The 19,449-nt window shown below is 43.1% G+C and overlaps 1 protein-coding gene across 4 annotated transcripts in view; it reads right to left on the minus strand.

Moving 5' to 3' along the window:
- Positions 1–19,449, minus strand: part of LOC126331691 (toll-like receptor 2 type-2) — a 170,454-nt gene that overhangs the window by 80,685 nt on the left and 70,320 nt on the right. For 2 of the 4 annotated variants that reach the window (XM_049996515.1, XM_049996517.1), the window contains exon 2: positions 3,495–3,764. In XM_049996515.1, coding sequence (XP_049852472.1) covers positions 3,495–3,764 — 270 coding nt within the window. Of the gene's footprint in view, positions 1–3,494; positions 3,774–19,449 lie in introns of all 4 variants that reach the window. The other 2 variants (XM_049996514.1, XM_049996516.1) reach the window with 1 other exon arrangement.

The following is a 19,449-nucleotide window of genomic DNA, read 5'->3' on the forward strand; positions in this document are numbered from 1 at the left end:
GGACGGAGATAGACAACGATAAACGAGATAAAACAAAATCCGCAGACGGCGCTTCGCGTGACCCAGCAAGAGGTGTAGCGAGACTGCCCTCCGGAAGCGGAAACGGCGTTGGGAGCGGTTTGTCAATTGTGGAGGAGAGTATTTCGCACACTAACTAAAAGGGAAGCATAGAAAAATTTCGTAGACAGAGTTCGGGAATTTTTTGAACAGACCTCCGACGAAGAAGTGAAACACGAGGCAGCTCCGCACTGCGAATAGCAGGCGGCAATAGCCGAGTGTGTGGCACGCAGCAACCAACCTCGACGCGGCAAATCTCCAATATATCTCATGTATTTTCTCGAGAAAGGAAAGAGGTATGACTCTACTTCAACCGTTAAAAACAATTTCGATATGTTAGCTGTATTTCGTGAGCAGTAATGTATGGCATAAAACGCACCAAGCGTAAACTGGACAGCAGCCAGATATTTCACTGCAAACTTTCCAAAATGTGTACCGTGTTCCACTTTCCTTTGAATTATATTAATAACTATCGGAAATAACAAAAAACAGTTTATTATTAGGGTGTGATGTGTAGCTGTAAGATGTGGAAGAATAATTGTTTTTACCGAATACTTTTCCCAAAATAGAATGAGAAAGACAGCATAGAGAACACGTGAAAATCCCAAAATATTGGTTCTTATTTTTTACGCGAAAAGTAAAAGTTTAACTGAGAAACTAGCAAAAGATAAGACATTCTTTTTTTTTTTTTTTTTTTTTTTGGCGCTTCAGATGACCTGAAATTTCACTCCCCGTGTGTCTTACGATACGAGTTGCGTGGAGCGACTGGAAAGTCCTATTGCATCAGACAAAACGATAAGGTATGTTGTATCGCTGTCATCCCGGCGTGGACCAGTTAAGTCGCTCCCATTATGATTCTATGTGCTTCGCCGATGCGGATTGCTTCTACGTCGCATCGCGTGCCACACCGCGTATCGTATCGCATATTGTATCGCCTCAGTGTGAACCGCGCCTTACAGTAAACACATCGGAACGGGACGTTCCCCTCAACAATACACGGGCCACTGCAGCAACAAATGGTTCAAATGGCTCTGAGCACTATGGGACTTAACTTCTGAGGTCATCAGTCCCCTAGAACTTAGAACTACTTAAACCTAACTAACCTAAGGACATCACACACATCCATGCCCGAGGCAGGATTCGAACTTGAGACCGCAGCAGCAGCGTGGTTTCAGACTGAGGTGCCTAGAACCGCTCGGCCACAGAGGCCGGCTGCCAGCAACATGAATGTATTCTGCGGACGCATGAAGTTAACTACCAGAGGTATATATATTTATTGAAAATGGAGGCCTTTGAAAAAATGGTTCAAATGGCTCTGAGCACTATGGGACTTAACATCTGTGGTCATCAGTCCCCTAGAACTTTGAACTACTTAAACCTCACTAACCTAAGGACATCACACACATCCATGCCGAGGCAGGATTCGTACCTGCGACCGTAGCAGTCGCGCGGAGGCCTTTGACACGGGAGTTATGTTCAGAGTTATGTTAACTGTGCAAACCAGTCACTCAGACTGTTTACCAAGGTCTGTCTGTGGCAGTTTGTGTTAAGGGAGCACGAATTTTATAAAGGTTGCAATCACAGGAAAATTGGAATAATATAAATTATAAACTGTTTCGTGCCAATGGATCTCTGTATTCGCTCATACAGACATTGCTAAAAAAGTTGCATGTGCCGCCGTGGTGTCTAGAAATAGTGTTTCCCACGCACATAAGAAATAATACAATCTTATAAAATTTCTAACGATTATAGACGAATATCAAACATTAAGATTTATTTTTGTCAGAGGACTAATTTGCTCTTTCAATCAAATAAATGTTATAAAAGAAATCAAATGCGACTGGAAATTGTTGTTTCTGGTTATATGTAACTAGCCGTAAATAAGGATAGTCAGCTTTCGTCTTTGTGCCACTGCAGTTGGCATCTGAAATCCCAGTACAACGCGTCCACGTATTCTAGACTTCTCGTTTCCCTAGTAGTGAATCGGTAGAGAACGCTGAAATTCGAGCTGCTAATATGTTGCCTCTTTCCGGTGCCTACTAGAATCACCCGACAGTTTGTGCAATAGGCATTACACTACAGTGGTCATTGTTTAATACTACGTTTCGTTGAGCAGTGACTGACAGGAGTAGCTGTTTTGAAAAGACGATGTATGACTTTGGACTGAAATCACTTGTTTCTAGTCTCTCGCGATCTTATCTTTCAATATCGACTATAAAAAGTATCTTCTTTGAACGTGTTGATAAATGTAAACCATTTCATATTCAGTTACGTATAACATATTTGTGATCTTTAACTCCGCGTGTTACGTTTGCTTTCGCTTATGAGTGCACAGGCGCACTGAATAAGCCGTTGTCTGCTATTGGCACATCTTTACGTCAGAATTAGTTCCCAGAATGAACTTTGATATTATTTTAATATAGGGAAAGAAAAATGTTCAAATGTGTGTGAATACTTATGGGACTTAACTGCTAAGGTCATCAGTCCCTAATCTAACACACTACCTAACCTAAATTATCCTAAGGACAAACACACACACCCATGCCCGAGGGAGGACTCGAACCTCCGCCGGGACCAGCCGCACAGACCATGACAGCAGCCCCTAGACCGCTCGGCTAATCCCGAGAGGCATAGGGAAAGACTTATCTTGATTGTACAATTTTACTAATGTTCCATTTTAGTTTTTAATTATTTTCTTCGTGTTCTTCTTTCTTGACAGAGTATACGACAATGTATCGAGATGTTTGAATTAGAATTAATGATTTAGACACTAGAATACTAATCGTTGTTATTAGAAGTCAAAGTGGCCTGTTACGAATTTTAATGTTGTGTTCAATTTTCGTAAGGCGTCTACCTGAAGAGATGCCTGGGCCTAAAAGATGTCCCATACTGAGTCAGTAGCCCGACAATAGTCACGTCCGTAGAGGAAATTCCCATGTACTGTGCTCTGCAGTACCTTCTTCTCTGCTGACGCATTATTATTATTATTATTTCCTGCTCATTCTGTGTAAATTTGCTGTGTAAGGACAGTAGCCCTCTTGAGGGCTTCTAGTATCATAAGACGAGCCTTTGGTTTTGATTGACTGCTCTACAGTGCCTTCTTCTCTGCTGCCGCATTACTTTGTTCCTTTCCTGCTGATTCGGTGTAAATTTGTAAGGGCAGTAGCTCTCTTGAGGGCTTATAGTATCATAAGACGAGCCTTTGTTTTTGATTGACTGTGGAGGTGTTTGAGTTATAACCTACACAATTTGTGTGCAGCCTAGCGATTATTAAAATTGTAACCACATTCTATCAAGTCGAGTGCCACCACACCAGTTGACGATTATCAGTTACAGAGGTGGATGTTGTTTTATATTCAGTAACGTGATAAAATTCAACTTTTTAGTTTCGTTGTACTGCAACAAATAGCAAATCGAGAAGTGATGGGTACCGGTACCTGGTATCTGGAATTTCGGAGAGAGTCATGTTGACGAGCACAGCGAAACCGTAGGATGCGAAGGGCTTGTAGTCGAGCGCTCGGTAGAGGAGGTAGCAGCGGAGCTGGCCCTCGCTGGTCATCTCTGGGCACTGGAGGTCGGCGTCTTCCAGGTACTCGGAGGGGCAGCTACTGCCGCCGCCTCTGAGAGCGGCGTGGGCAGTGCCGTCCACCTGCGGCGTCGCCTCCGCGGCCCCCAGCAGCAGCAGCAGCGATGCCGCTGCCACGCATCTGTAGGCACTATGGATCAGGATGCAAGTCTACCAACCTGGTTACCACAAATCACGGAAAAACCAAGAAATCAATAACTCAAAGCAACAGACCAGAGAACGCAGTGCGCTAGTATGATGGCAGTGTTGCGCCAAACTAGTGAATCAGTTGTGCTGCATGGATTTCTTGATCCATGAAGTTCCAGGGATACAACTGTAACTATATCTTCCTTTATTCTGATATTTCGATTGAAAAACGTTGAATCATCTTCTGAGTGACCCGTAAGACAGCCCTCCACCTAACTCAAAGACTCGCAGAGTGTACCAAAACACATGCTGCCAAGACATGCATTTTCTGTACTCCCTCTACTGCATCAGCAGATACCCTGACGATGATCGAATCCCAAAAAAGATGAGATGGGTGCCAGCATTTGGCCATTGCCATTGTCGTTATAGTGGTCCATCTCAATGCAGTGCACTGCCACAGTTGCTTAGTTGGACAGTAACAGTCATGTACAGCGCCTATGTTCCAAGCAACATTCTTGAACGGTTTATGAGGTTTGTCCAACGTAGGAAAGTCCAAATTTAAACGAGATTTTACATACGCCACCTAAGACAACTGTTGCTTTTTAGGTGAAAACGAACTAGTACTTTGTAACGCACTTATATATAAAATTCCACGTGAATGTGGACTTTCCTACATCGAAAAAAATGGCACGTATCATTCAAGAACTATACATGGAACATTAATGCTTCAACCGCCTGCTACACGCCAGCAATCCAGTGGTAGAAGAACATTGCACTGAGATGGGCCACTCCATGGACTACGGCACTGTTCAAATACTGGCATCCAGTTCATCGTTCTTGGATCTAGTCATCAAGTTCTATATTGAAATCTGCCTGAGGAAGGTCTTATTCAGCTGCGATGTTCACTTCGGTTTGGATAAAGTATGGAATCCAGCAGTTACAATTATCAACTCATAGACAACGATACATGGCCCCTTTATAGCCTAATGCATATGACCGAAGTTCATCACCAAATATGTCCATCGTAGAGGGCACATATCTCTACAGCCCAACTGGTACGTCTTCAACAGCTACTGTCTGTGGCCGCATTCACATTGGTGCCTTCCACAAATTTATATGGCACGTGATAGAGCTGTACCAATCAGACGTTTTAGATCCAAAATATAGCAACAAAAGAAGAATTTGTTACAGCTACAATCCCTGAACTTCATGGATCAGAAGTGTCGAATATAATCCCATCATCTCTACATGGAGGACCACTACATGTCTGTGATGAACGAAGAAATATGATATACGAGCGGAAGAAGACAATTACGATAGCTATCTTGATCGAATAACGTGGAGGAATCGTTTAGTGGACGAACTGCGATGGTCGGCCTTTGGCAGGTTGGAGTGGTCAGAGTCGGTGAGAGATGGTCAATTGGTTCGTAGACTGTAGTAGCCATTTCTAACTTTGGGTTTGACAACCAAAACGCGTAGCTGAGAGCTATGGTACATGCTGACAGCTGGTAATTCCTGTCATGCATTTGACGAATTAGGGCAGGGAGTGTAATTTAACTACAGACTGGACATGTTGCGGCCTTCAGAATGGCAATTTCACCAAATTTTTATTTTTTATTTATTTATTTATTTGGAAATTGATGGTAAGGTGTTATGGGACCAAACTGCTGAGGTCATCGGTCTCTAAGCTTAAGCACTACTTAATCTAACTCACGCTAAGGGCAACACACCCACCCATGTGGAGGCAGGACTCGTACCTCCGACGGGGGTAGCCGCGCAGACCGTGACAAGGCGCCTGAGATCGGGCTGCTACCCCGCGCAGCTGTTCACCATGTCCTGTGCGCTTAAGGCTATACGATGGATAGTGGTATGAAAGCTAAATTACCAGACAGATGTCTCTTGCTCACCACTCATCACAAGAAATAATGATCACAGAGGACACTCCAATAAGTACACTAAGCTGCCTATCAATGAAGGACCATTTCCGTTATGAATGAATCTTTTTCTAGCATAAAAAGTGACTGCGGTGATTATGTGAGAAGCCGAAACCTGATCTTATCCGCGAAATAGCTTTGAGGACATCGTTCCGGAAGAGACTTTGTGTCTGTATGTGGTATATTTTTAGGAGGACGAATAGACCCCATGTCGATGTATGCAGAACTGTGACTGCTCAAGTCTACAGAGACGACGTCCTTGATGTTTATTCATTCTCTTGTACCGACGCAGAAAGCCACGGTTTCATTCCACGAGATGACGACGCTCGATCACAGAAGGCTCATTCCATGCACGAATATCTTCAACAGAAAGCAATTTCACAACGGAATGGCCAGCAAGATAGCCCAAACTTACTGCAATATTTGGGATACTTTTGACAAAAACGGAAGATTACGACTTAAAGTATTTCTGTCGTCGTCGGGGTCAGATTGGATGGAGAGCAAGCTCCGGCAGAAATACGTTAGCGCGGAAATGTAAAACAGAAAAACTGGAGGGTGAGGGCAGGCATTTTCATTGTGGAAATTACGATCGATCACGTCTTCTAGCTAAAGGGTGGATCTCCATATTGTGCACAAAGCACGCCATAACCCCTTCACATGTGCTCCTCCAGTCCGAGGGCAAGTGATTGACTCCCTACGCCACTCCGTGTCATCCCGCACCATTTACCGGAGACTAGCAACAGCTGGGCTAGGGAATTTCCATTCCATATGTAGACCGCAGTTAACGCCATAACACAGACGGCTGCGTTTGAATTGGTGCCATGTCAGGCTGTTACGTTAAATTATACTGTTCTCTTCTCGTTGTTACGGTTTCGCCGTTATTTTGGGGGATTGCTGAAATGCGTACCCGACCTTCCCGCTGTCGCTTACTTGTATAGCCGTTAATAAACTACAAAAGGGACAGTTCCAACACCTAGTATAGGAAATACGTAGTCACATTGTACTTGCCCTACAGCCGTCCCCAATTACCACAAGAACAATCCCTTCGCTTACTACATCCTACTTCGAACAGTGCCTTTGCATTTGACCATTCAAGGCTTGATGGGACTTCATTCAGCTTTAGACTGTAGGGCGACTGCAGTAGAATATGAAGAAGACAATGATCCTATACTGTAGGTGCATTCACTTATACTTAGTCTGCGGGCACAAAAACAGACGAAATTCTTATTTCTGCACTCCAAAAGAGGAAAAAAATGGAAAAATATCAAGGTTGGAAAGGTGTTTGGATCTTCTTAAACTACATGGTTCTTAAGCTGTATGAGGTGCAACCGTGCGCGATATCCAGACAAAAAGGTTTGAGTTCTGTAGTACATTGCCATCTCTGCGCAATAAGTGCCAAGCCAGGGAGACGAAGGTTATTTTGGCTGAGTCCTACGCTGTTAAGAGTTTGTTTCTGCGACCGGTCTGATGGTTGTTTGCGAAACTTTCCTACAACCATGTTTATATTAATAATACAAAAAGGTGAAATTAAGTTCAAAAAAATATTGACTAGATAACTATCAAACGTTTAAGATAAAATGACTTTGTGTATTTCGTGACAAGTTTACTTATTAGGACACAGCACCTTCTCAGACTCAGCTAATGAGTTGTATCAAAAATGGAACTTCTCCAACCTTGACCCCACGTGGATAAATTTCTGCGGTTATCCATGGCTGTGTGCCCAAGTTCTCGATAGATTATGAAGTGACAGTGGTCATATGAGATAGTATTGTAATGTCTCCGTCTGTCGGTAGAGATGCATGGATCTAAAATGTAAGCCACTGTGAAGCTATTATAAAGTAGTGCAAGCATGATAGATTTCCTTGGCATGAGGTACCGACATTCATTTGGCAATACGTACTGGTCTGGTAAAACTTATTTCGTTCACACCACACTACCTGTTTGACGTAGAAACTTGTAAGCATGAATCAAATTTGCACTCGAAAGTGAATTCCAAGTCGGACGTACTAGAGGGAATGTTTCCCAGTCTAACGATAATCTTGTGAAAATAGTGCAGCACGTGAATCCTTTTCTTACAGAAGACGGCAACAAATTTTCCTCTTCGAACGGAGAACGTGACCAACAAATGGGGATGCTGATCCCCCTCACCTTTGGACAACACTTTCATTTATCTACATTATTATTTCACTTTCTATGCATATATGATGAATGTAATTAAGATAAATTTTTAAACGTGAGGATGCAGGCGCACCACAGGCCACTTCTTTAATTCCTTTCTCCCTAAGGTAAGAATCATCCGAATGGAATGGTGTGCACTGTCCACTGACACGATTCCGCCTGAGCATGCTTGGAACCAGTTGAAACTTGCCATGCGCCACTGCAGGAATCATCCTTATACACTGTTGACACTATGACATCAAGAGCGCTGTAACTGAGTAGTATGAGAGACAGGAACAGTGATGTCTCGACCAAACAGTGGACAGCAAGCCAAGGAGGCTCCAAACACGTCACAACGCACGGGGTCGAGCAACATGGTGCTGTATTATACCCAGCAGTTCCTTCTGTACTTTCGTACGGTTTACTTTTTCAATTTTTCTTACCCGTGAATCTTGGCCCACACAAGTTCGCAGATGGTGCAAAACCTTTTTCAGCCGATCATGTAGCGAATTAGAAAGCTATTTAATACGTACGAAAGGAATTTCCTTCGCAATAGCAAAATCCACAGGATATCATTTTAGCTGTGATAAACCCTCTCAGAGCCTCTTCCTGCGCCGCAGACGTTGGTGAAAGCTGCCTGTTTGGTCGAATCCGTCTGCTCTACTAACAACGTGATAGGGTCAACTAACAAGACATTACGTCAGGGCCGGGAGATGTAAATTCGTCACTAGGGAGGCGAAACATACAGCATTCCAATTACTGTTTGCTTAGGAGAAAGTATATGAAATCCAGAGAATAAGGCATATTCGTTTTTATTTCAGAATAATTCAGCACTAATCGGGTAACTTATACTGTTGTTGTTGTGGTCTTCAGTCCAGAGACTGGTTCGTTGCAGCTCTCCCTGCTACTCTGTGCTGTGCAAGCCTCTTCATCTCCGAGTAACAACTGCAACCTATATCCTGAATCTGCTTAGTGTATTCATCTCTTGGTCTCCCTCTACGATTTTTACCCTCCACGCTTCTGTCAAATCCTAAAATGGTCATCGGTTGGTGCCTCAGAATGTGTCCTACCTACTGATTCCTTCTTCTAGTCAGATTGTGCCACAAATTCCTCTTCCCCCCAATTCTATTCAGCACCCCTTCATAAGTTATGTGATCTACCCATCTAATCTTCAGTTTTCATTTGTAGCACCACATTTCGAAAGCTTCTATTCTCTTCTTGTCCCCACTGTTTATCGTCCAGTTTGACTTCCATAAGTGACTACACTCCATACAAATACTTTCAGAAAGGACTTCCTGACATTTAAATCTATACTCGATGTTAACAAATTTCTCTTCTTCAGAAACACTTTCCACGTCATAGTCAGTCTACATTTTATATCCTCTCTACTTCGTCCATCATCAGTTATTTTGTTCCCTAAACAACAAAACTCATCTACTACTTTAAGAGTATCATTTCCTAATCTAATTCCCTCGGCGTTAACAGATTCAGTTCGACTACATTCCATTCTCCTCGTTTTGCTTTTGTTGATGTTCATTTTATATCCTCTTTTCAAGACACTGTCCATTACGTTCAGCTGCTCTTCCAGGTCCTTTGTTGTCTCTGACAGAATTACAATGTCATCGGCAAGAATCAAAGTTTTTATTTCTTCTCCATGGATTTTAATACCTACTCTGAATTTTTCTTTTGTTTCCTTTACTACTTGCTCAATATACAGATTGATTAACAAGGGGAGAGGCTACAACCATGTCTCACTCCCATCTCAACCGCTGTTTCCTTTTCATGCCACCGAGCGAGGTGGCGCAGTGGTTAGCACACTGGACTCGCATTCGGGAGGACGATGGTTCAATCCCGCGTCCGGACATCCTGATTTAGGTTTTCCGTGATTTCCCTAAATCGCTCCAGGCAAATGCCGGGATGGTTCCTTTGAAAGGGCACGGCCGACTTACTTCCCTAATCCGATGAGACCGATGACCCCGCAGTTTGGTCTCTTCCCCCAAACAACCCTACCCTTTCATGCCCCTCGACTCTTATAACAGCAATCTGGTGTCTGTACAAATTGTAAATAACTTCTCGCTCTCTATATTTTAGACCTGCCACCTTCAGAATTTGGAGGAGAGTATTCCAGTCAGCACTGTCAAAAGCTTTTTCTATGTCTACAAATGCCAGAAACGTAGGTTTGCCTTTCCTTAACCTATCTTCTAAGATATGTCGTAGGGTCTACTGCCTCGCGTGTTACAACATTTTTACGGAATCCAAACTGATCTTCCTCGAGGTCGGCTTCTGCCAATTCTTCCATTCTTCTGTAAAGAATACGTGTGATTATTTTGCAACCATGACTTATTAAACTGACAGCTTGGTAATTTTCACACCTGTCAACGACTGCTTTCTTTTGGATTCTTGTTGAACATCTTGTTCCCCAGATGGAAGAGTTTTGTCATGGCTGGCTCTCCCAAGGCTACCAGCAGTCTTATGTCTTTCAGTGCTCTGTCAAATTCTTCACGCAGTGTCATATCTCCCACGTCATCTTCATCTACGTCCTCTTCCATTATCATAATATTGCCCTCAAGCACATGGCCCTTACGTAGGCCCTCTATATTGTAGACTCCCTCCACATTTCTGCTTTCCCTTCTTTGCTTAGGACTGGTTTTCCGTCTGAGCTCTTGATATTCATACACGTCCTCTTTTCTCCAAAGGTCTCTTTAATTTTTCTGTAGGCAGTCTCTATCTTACCCCTGGTGATATATGGTTACATCCTTACATCTGTCCTCTAGCCAACCCTGCTTAGTCATTTTGCACTTCCTGTTGATCTCTTTCTGAGTCGTTTGTATTCCTTTTCCCCTGCTTCATTTACTGCATTTTTATATGTTCTCCTTGCATCAAATAAATTCAATATCTCTTCTGTTACTCAAGTATTTCTACTAGCTATCGTCTTTTTACCTATTTGAGCCTCTCCTGCCTTCACTATATCATCTCTCAAAGCAACCCATTCTTTCTCTACTGTATTTCTTTTTCCCGTTCTTGTCAACCGTTCGATAATGCTCTCTCTGAAACGCTCTGAAATCTCTGGTTCTTTCAGTTTATCCAGATACCATCTCCTTAAATTCCTACCTTTTGGCAGTTTCTTCAGTTTTAATCTACAGTTCATAACCAATAGATAGTGGTCAGAGTCCACATCTGCCCCTGGAACTGTCTTACAATTTAAAACCTGGTTCCTAAATCTCTGTCTTACCATTATATAATCTATCTGAAACCTTCCAGCGTTTCCAGGCCTCTTTCACGTACACAAACTTCTTTCATGATTCTTCAATCAAGTGTTTGCTATTATTAAGTTACGCTCCGTGTAAAATTCTACCAAAGGGCTTCCTTGTTCATTCCTTACCCTCAGCCCATATTCACCTACAACTTTTCCTTCTCTTCCTTTACCTGCTATCGAATTCCAGACCCCCACGACTATTAAATCTTCGTCTCCCCCAACTACCTGCGCAATTTCCTTTATCGCATCATACATTTCTCCAATCTCTTCATTATCTGAGGAGCTAGTTGGCATATAAACTTGCACTACTCTGGTAGGCGTGGGATTAGTGTCTATCTTGGCTACAATAATGCGTTCACTATGCTGTTCATAGTAGGTTAACCGCGTTCCTTTTTGTAGTCCTTATTAAACCTACTCCTGCATTACAGTGATTAGATTTTTTATTCACATGACCAGAAGTCTTGTTCCTCCTGCCACCAAACTTCACTAATTCCCACTATATCTAACTTTAACGTATCCATTACCCTTTTTAAATTTTCTAACCTACCTGCACGATTAAGGGATCTGATATTCCACGCTCCGATCCGTAGAACGCCAGTTTTCTTTCTCCTGAGATCCGAATGGGGGACTATTTCACTACCGCAATATTTTACCCAAGAGGAAGCCATCATCATTTAATCATACAATAAAACTGCATGAGGAACCACACGTTTGTCTGGCCTCTGAACAGATACCGCTCCGTTGTGGTTGCACCAACGGTACGTGAGTCTGTATCGCCGAGGCACGTAAGCCTACCCAACGACGGCAAAGTCCATGGTTCAGGGGAGGAAACTTATACTAACAACCCAATAAAGTTGGTGCAATGCTTAAAGCCAATGCTCTTTCTGGCTATACAGGGCGGTTACAAATAGTATGAAAAGCTAGTAAGTGTGTTGCAGGCTAGTTTGTACTGAGAAATAATTCTTAAGGAAAAAAAATCGATACATTGCGAAGTTTCCGAGTTAATTAGCAGTGAAGTTAGCCAATTAGGCTGCTGCGAGCGCAAATTGAAGCGGTTCGCTAGATACAGTTATAGGGTCAGTTGTTCTCACAGCGTAGATGATGGCACGGGACTGCTCAGCCTTTGTGTCGGGTTCAGTCCTTGCTACCACCCCACGTCAAATTAATTTACGGTTTTAGGAAACCAAACGAAGAACGTATTGGCGACTCTGACTCTGACGGGCCGTTTGAACTTGGGCCCGCAATGCCTGATAGGCTCCTTCCATGCTAACTGACTCGGAAACGGCGCAACGTATGGAAAATTTTTTCTTAACAATTATTTTTCAGCACGACCTACCCTGCAACACCATTCCAAGCTTTTCAGAATGTTCTGATCACCCTGTACAATGCAGGATGCAGGCAAAACATCAAAGAAATCATTTCTGAATCAGTGTTGGGTGCACGTATGCAGCAGTAACTTGTTTGGCATACAAGTTGTAACGTCAGCTGCTTCAGTACTGTTTCGAGTAATATCTTTAGTTTATCTTTACACTCACTCGGACCGTCCGTATAGCATAGTTAGCAGACAACTTTTAGTACTCGAAATTTGATTATAGATATTGAGGAAAAAAGCCATTTCGACACACGTTCCAATTACAGCTTTAGCAATATCTTCTCAAACTTCCACTGAGTAGTCTTCTATTCCTCAGAACTCGGATTCTTTTTAATCTTGTCACGAAACTGAAATCTCCTTCCACTAATTGTTCTCTTGAATTCACTGTCTTTATTTATCTTTTGTTTCTAGACGGTACCTACGATTTCTTGCACTTTCGCTAGAACTGAATAAGCATGATTTACTATCAGTTTTTAAGAGGTTACAAGAGAAATTTCGTAGTAAACGCACTATTGAAAAATATTTACCTGCTGTGTTCGAAGATTGGTTCGAACACTGCAATGATTTGGTAAGCGTGGTCCTGCCATAGAGGGTATACCTTTTCTTCCCTCGTACTTTCGAGCTGACTTTCCTAGTCAGTTATAGGGGCACCTGCGATTTAAAGTGGACTCCGGTCCACATCGCAATTCATCTAATTTCAGTTATTCGTAAAGGTGAAACACTCGATAAATGACAGAAAAAATTCGTAGTACAAACTGGGCGTTGAATGGTGAACATAGGATTCGTAGGTTGAAACTTAACCCACCGAGCTGCCAAACTACACTTCCGTATGGTAAATGCAAATCTTGAAACAGAATTAGTCGAGAGAAAATCTTGCATTTACGCGCTCTCTCCGCCTAGTTGGTCAGCTTTACATTATATTCAAATGATATGGAAAATGTGACGTGGCGATGCTGTGAGGAGTAGACCGCGACGTCACAACAGGAGACACGTGCCATTTATTGCAAGCAAGTACGATACTGGCCACCTGGACTGTCGCAGCACACTAACAGGGGGAGGCGTACGAACTTCCCTCGCCGCTTCTGGTCCATGTTGACAGGCTGTGCAGGGTAAGACTAGGACTTCATAGTATGTGAATTACAAGGCGTAACTCTAAACCGTTTTCGAAAAAATCGGGCTTGAAAATTTTACATGTGCTTACATACTTCTACATCTACATCATACTCCGCAAGCCACCCAATGGTGTGTGGCCGAGGGCACTTTCGGTACCACTATCTGTTCCTCCAGCCCTGTTCGACTCGCGAATAGTGCTTGGGAAGAATAATTGTTGGTAAGCCTCTGTATTAGCTCTAATTTCTCGAATTTTCTCCTCGTTGTCAATACGCGAGATGTTTGTGGAGGGAGTAATATGTTTTCTGACACCTCTTGAAAAGTGCTGCCCAGAAATTTCAATAATACATCTCTCTGTGATGCACAACGCCTCTCTTGTAACGTCTGCCAGTGGAGTTTGGTTAGCATCTCCTAACGCTCTCTCATCAGCGAAACGATCCTGTGACGAAAAGCGCCGCTCTTCGTTGGATCTCCTCTGTCAGTCCTATCTGATAGGGATCCCACATAGATGAACTATACTCAAGAATCAGGCGAGCAATCACCTTATAAGCCACTTATTTCTTGGGTGTGTTACATTTCCTTATGATTTCCTTGGATTCCGCAGAAATGTTGGAACACGTGAGGCAATACTGACCCTACGACTTACCTTAGAAGAAAGATTAAGGAAAGGCAAACCTACGTTTCTAGCATTTGTAGACTTAGAGAAAGCTTTTGAAAATGTTGACTTGAATACTCTCTTTCAAATTCTGAAGGTGGCAGGGGTAAAATACAGGAAGTGAAAGGCTATTTACAAATTATACAGAAAGCAGATGGCAGTTATACGAGTCGAGGGGTATGAAAGGGAAGCAGTGGTTGGGAAGGGAGTGATATATCCCCGATGTTATTCAATCTGTATATTGAGCAAACAATAAAGGAAACAAAAGAAAAGTTCGGAGTAGGTATTAAAATCCATGGAGAAGAAATGAAAACTTTGAGGTTCGCCGATGACATTGTAATTCTGTCAGAGACAGCAAAGGACTAGAAAGAGCAGTTGAACGGAATGGACAGTGTCTTGAAAGGAGGGTATAAGATGAACATCAACAAAAGCAAAACGAGGATAATGGAATGTAGTCGAATTAAGTCGGATGATGCTGAGGGAATTAGATTAGGAAATGAGCACTTAAAGTAGTAAAAGAGTTTTGCTATTTTGGGGAGCAAAATAACTGATGATGGTCGAAGTAGGGAGGATATAAAATGTAGACTGGCAATGGCAAAAAAGCATTACTGAAGAAGAGGAAATGGTTAACATCGAGTGTAGATCTAAGTGTCAGGAAGTCGTTTCTGAAAGTATTTGTATGGAGTGTAGCCATGTATGGAAGTGAAACATGGACGATAAATAGTTTAGACAAGAAGAGAATAGAAGCTTTCGAAATGTGGTGCTACAGAAAAATGCTGAAGATTAGATGAGTAGATCACATAACTAATGAGGAGGTATAGAATAGAATTGGGGAGAAGAGGAGCTTATGGCACAACTTGATTAGAAGAAGGGATCGTTCGGTAGTACATGTTCTGAGACATCGAGGGATCGCCAATTTAGTATTGGAGGGCAGCGTGGAGGGTAAAAATCGTAGAGGGAGACCAAGAGATGAATACACTAAGCAGATTCAGAAGGATGTAGGCTGCAGTAGGTACTGGGAGATGAAGAAGCTTGCACAGGATAGAGTAGCATGGAGAGCTGCATCAAGCCAGTCTCAGGATTGAAGACCACAACAACAACAACATGATTCTTCCAATGAATCTGAGTCTGGTGTCTGCTTTTCCCATTATTGTTTTATGTGGTCACACCACTTAAGGTTGCTATTTACGCCTAGATATTTTTCGGCAGACGCTGTCTTCAGCTGTTTGTCATCAATAGTGTAGCTGTAAAGTAGTGGATTTCTTTTCCTATGTATGCGTAATTTGTTACATTTATTTTCGTCCAGGGTCAACTGCCAGAGTCTGCACCATTCACCAATTCTCTGCAGGTTGTTCTACAAATTATTACTATCTTCTGGCGTTGCTACTTTGGTATAGACAACTGCATCATCTGCGAATAACCTTAAAGGGCATCCGACGCTTTCTGCTAGATCATGTACATATATTGTAAACAGCAGTCCTATCAAAAAAATGGCTCTGAGCACTATGGGACTTAACTGCTGTGGTCATCAGTCCCCTAGAACTTAGAACTACTTAAACCTAACTAACCTAAGGACATCACACACATCCATGCCCGAGGCAGGATTCGAACCTGCGACCGCAGATATCGCGCGGTTCCAGAGTGTAGCGCCTAGTCCTGTCACACTTCCCTGTGATACTCAGGATATTAACTTTACATCTGTCGATTTAGTTCCGTTAAGAGTGACGTGTTGAGTTCTATGTGCAAGAAAGTCTTGAATCCAATTGCATGTCTGGTCCGATACTGCGTAAGCTCGTATTTTTTTCATTAAACGGCAATGCGGACGGTGTTAAATGCCTTACTGAAATCAAGGATCACGGCATCAACCTTAGCTCCGTTGTGCACTACGCTGTGAATCTCATGGAAGAACTGACCGACCTGAGTTTCGCAGGATCTCAGTTTGCAGAATCCATGTTGATTTTTATAGAGGAGATGTTCATTTTCCAAGAACGTCATAATTCTTGAGCATAAAACATGTTCCATAATTCTACAACAGATTGACGTCAACGATATCGTGTGATCACTAGTAATCAAGCATTCTGCAGCCAAGCGAGTAAGCGCTTAATTCCGTAAGTGCGAGGCCTGTGTATCGAATCTCGCTTCCGTTACTCTTTTATTTCATTCCGACGTAATTCTGACAGATATGAGCGATACTCAACGAAACTGTGTGACGGCCGAGAACTGCTTATCAATGGAACCCAAGTTTGTTTTGGAACAGACACATTTAAAAATTATGCATATGCAAGGATTCGGCGTTCATTACAAACACTGTATGTCGCAATAATTATTGTTTCCCATGTTTATATGATCATGACCACCCTGATTCGTACAGAGCTCCATAGGCAACAGATTATATAGACTGTGCCGAAAAGGACTTTACAACTTTGCAATGATATAGAAATTTATTGAGATAAATAGCAGCACCGGTAGATGTGTTATTTTGTAGCAAACAATGTCAAATGCAGCGCATCACTCTCCATTCCATCGCCAGGAGCGCCAGCGTAGTGCACAGTTAAAATTTCTACTTTTACTGTTGTGGAGCACGCTCACTGTGTTTTTTAGTTCCATGAAACGAACTCTGCCAGAACTGTTCGGCGTAATCTTCGCACTGAATATGCTAAAGAACCACCAAGCAGACTTACAATTTGCTCTTGGCACAAGTTCGAGGTTTTCTCGATGATAGCTACCCAGGTCGATGGACTGGCTGTCAAGGGCCAATTGCATCCCCACCTCGCTCCCCAGACTTGACACCACTGACTTTCTTTAACTGGGGTTTCTAAGAACCATGTGTATGTTCCTCCCCTACCAAAGAATTTAGACGACCTGAAAAATCGAATCTACGCTGCCACTGTACAATGCTGCAATGAGAGCGGGAAGAAACTAATTCCCAGTGGTATAGTTGCAGAATCACAAATGGTAGTCGCATAGAATCAAAATGACACTTGACACTTTTATGTGAAATTTGATGTTGTTTGCTACAAGATGACACATCTACCGTTTCTATAAGTTATTACAATGAAATTCTATATCATTACAAAGTTGTGAAGTCCTTTTAGACTCATCCTGTCCTTGCAACACATGCAGACAAAACAGTAAAGTGACTATACTGGTCTGATTGGAATTTCTTGTGTATACATTTCTTTTCAGTCTTATAGAGAAATTTTTTCTCCTTTTTCAGGGTAAAGGTTATCAAAATAATAAATTAATCACTCAGTGATCCATAGTGTGCTGGCTAAGCTGTCGCCAGCACACTAGTCGGCAAAGGTGAAGCGAAGGTCGATCATCAGGTAGTGGATCAAGCACTCCTGCCACGAGACAGGCCAGAGACACGCCGACAAGCAATACCCCTCCAACACCCTCTCGACAGCATGTATTTTGGCCGCCGCCGCTGATGGGAGGACGTCACTGACTCACCCATCCAGTTTGGCGCCTGCCAGTACATCTGCAGAGTGGGCTCTGTTCATGCCACAGGCTACAACAATACATAGAGACCACATTAGTGACTATAGTGAGACTAAAGTATGTAATAGCAGGATTACCGATACTGTCTGCAAAAGAACTACTACTGATGACTTTGTTCCACAGAACATGGACTCTATTCAGATTAAGTATTAATCCATGTGTACATTTGTGCTGTACAAAGAGGATAACAACATCCCCTCCCTTGCTTCCTTGCGATACAAGACTCTACATATAGACCTAACTCTCCTGAAACTAATCGCTAGGCACCTCGGCTGCGGACTTCTTGAAAATTAGCGGTCATACAAAATATGCAAATGCGCATAAAATTGTCAAACTCGATTTTCTCCAAAACAGTTGAGAGTTGCGTTTCTCTGTTAGATATGATGAAGTCGTATTCGGGCCCTACACATCCTGTCAATATAAATCAAATGGTGAGGGAAAGTTCGTTGGGCTCCCCTGCTAGCAAGCAGATATCTCGGATGCAGTGGTTCCGAATACGTGTTGTATGCAGTTGGTATTCAGTTTTAGAGTTCTAGCAAAGCAAGAGCATATTAATCTGGATGGCGTTATGTGTGGGAAGATCACTCACAGACTGAAAGATGGCTACAGTCACCGCGAGAGGTGTTAGGAGTTGAATGTCATCCGTATCGACTTTTCGCGCCTCTCGGGAGCATAGGCGAGAGATTTGTGAGTTCGGGCGCCTGCTGCAACGCTTTGCCGATTAGTGCGTTGATAGTGATGAAATTGCGACGAAGACAACACACATACACACACACCAAGTCCAAAGCGAGGAGAATCCTCGACCCAACGGAGAATCGAACCCAGGGCCCGAAGTCGAGAGTCAGCAACACTAATCATAAGACCACTAACTGCTAAAAGGATAGCAGTGGGGAGGGAATATTCAACAGCAGTGTGAGCAAGGTCGACGACGTGGCACAGACCGCTGCCAGGATCGTTATCTCGCGTTTAACGACCAGGTGTCTGTCTATGCAGCTCCCTGGCTAGGAATACTGCGGCAGCCTGTGAGTGACACACTTCCTGTCAGAATGAGTCTTGTCGAGAAACGTTCTGCACGTTCAGCAACCTGCTACGTGCATTACTCTCACAGAAAAGTAATGAGTGGCTAGCACAATGTGGTCTGTCGCCAACCGTGAGTGGATCTAAGAACAAAGTCAGAGTTCTGTTCGTGGATGAGTCGTAGTTTTGCCTAGAGAGCGATCCTCGTCGTCTGTTCATGTGGCGTGGTCCTGGGACACTCCAAAACACTCACTGGTGTGGAATGGGATCGATACGGAGGCGCAAGCGCCTTATGACTATCGAGGTTTATAGTGGTGACTTCCTGCAAGCGTGTCTATGCCGTTTTATGATGCATACGGACACGGTTTCATCTGAAGTGAACAGCTCACTTCCCGCACCCGGAGTTATTCAGGTTGAACCTGGATGGGTGGATGGGACACTGTAGGGCGTATAACGCCCTATACCGCTAGTGCGAAGCGTTGTTCACACGCTGGGAGCACTTTTCCAACAACGGGAGGTGTTGCTGTAAACCGTGCTGGACAGACTGGTTTACCTCTCGTTTGTTTTCGACTTTGATGCACTTGGCGATTTTTCTTGTCACCGACTCTGTCCTCATCTGTTTTCTCATATCAGAATCTTGAAAGCTCGATGCTATCAACGCAAGCTCTCGCCTTTGAT

Source organism: Schistocerca gregaria, chromosome 2 (assembly GCF_023897955.1).
Source record: "Schistocerca gregaria isolate iqSchGreg1 chromosome 2, iqSchGreg1.2, whole genome shotgun sequence".
NCBI classification, from domain to species: domain Eukaryota; kingdom Metazoa; phylum Arthropoda; class Insecta; order Orthoptera; family Acrididae; genus Schistocerca; species Schistocerca gregaria.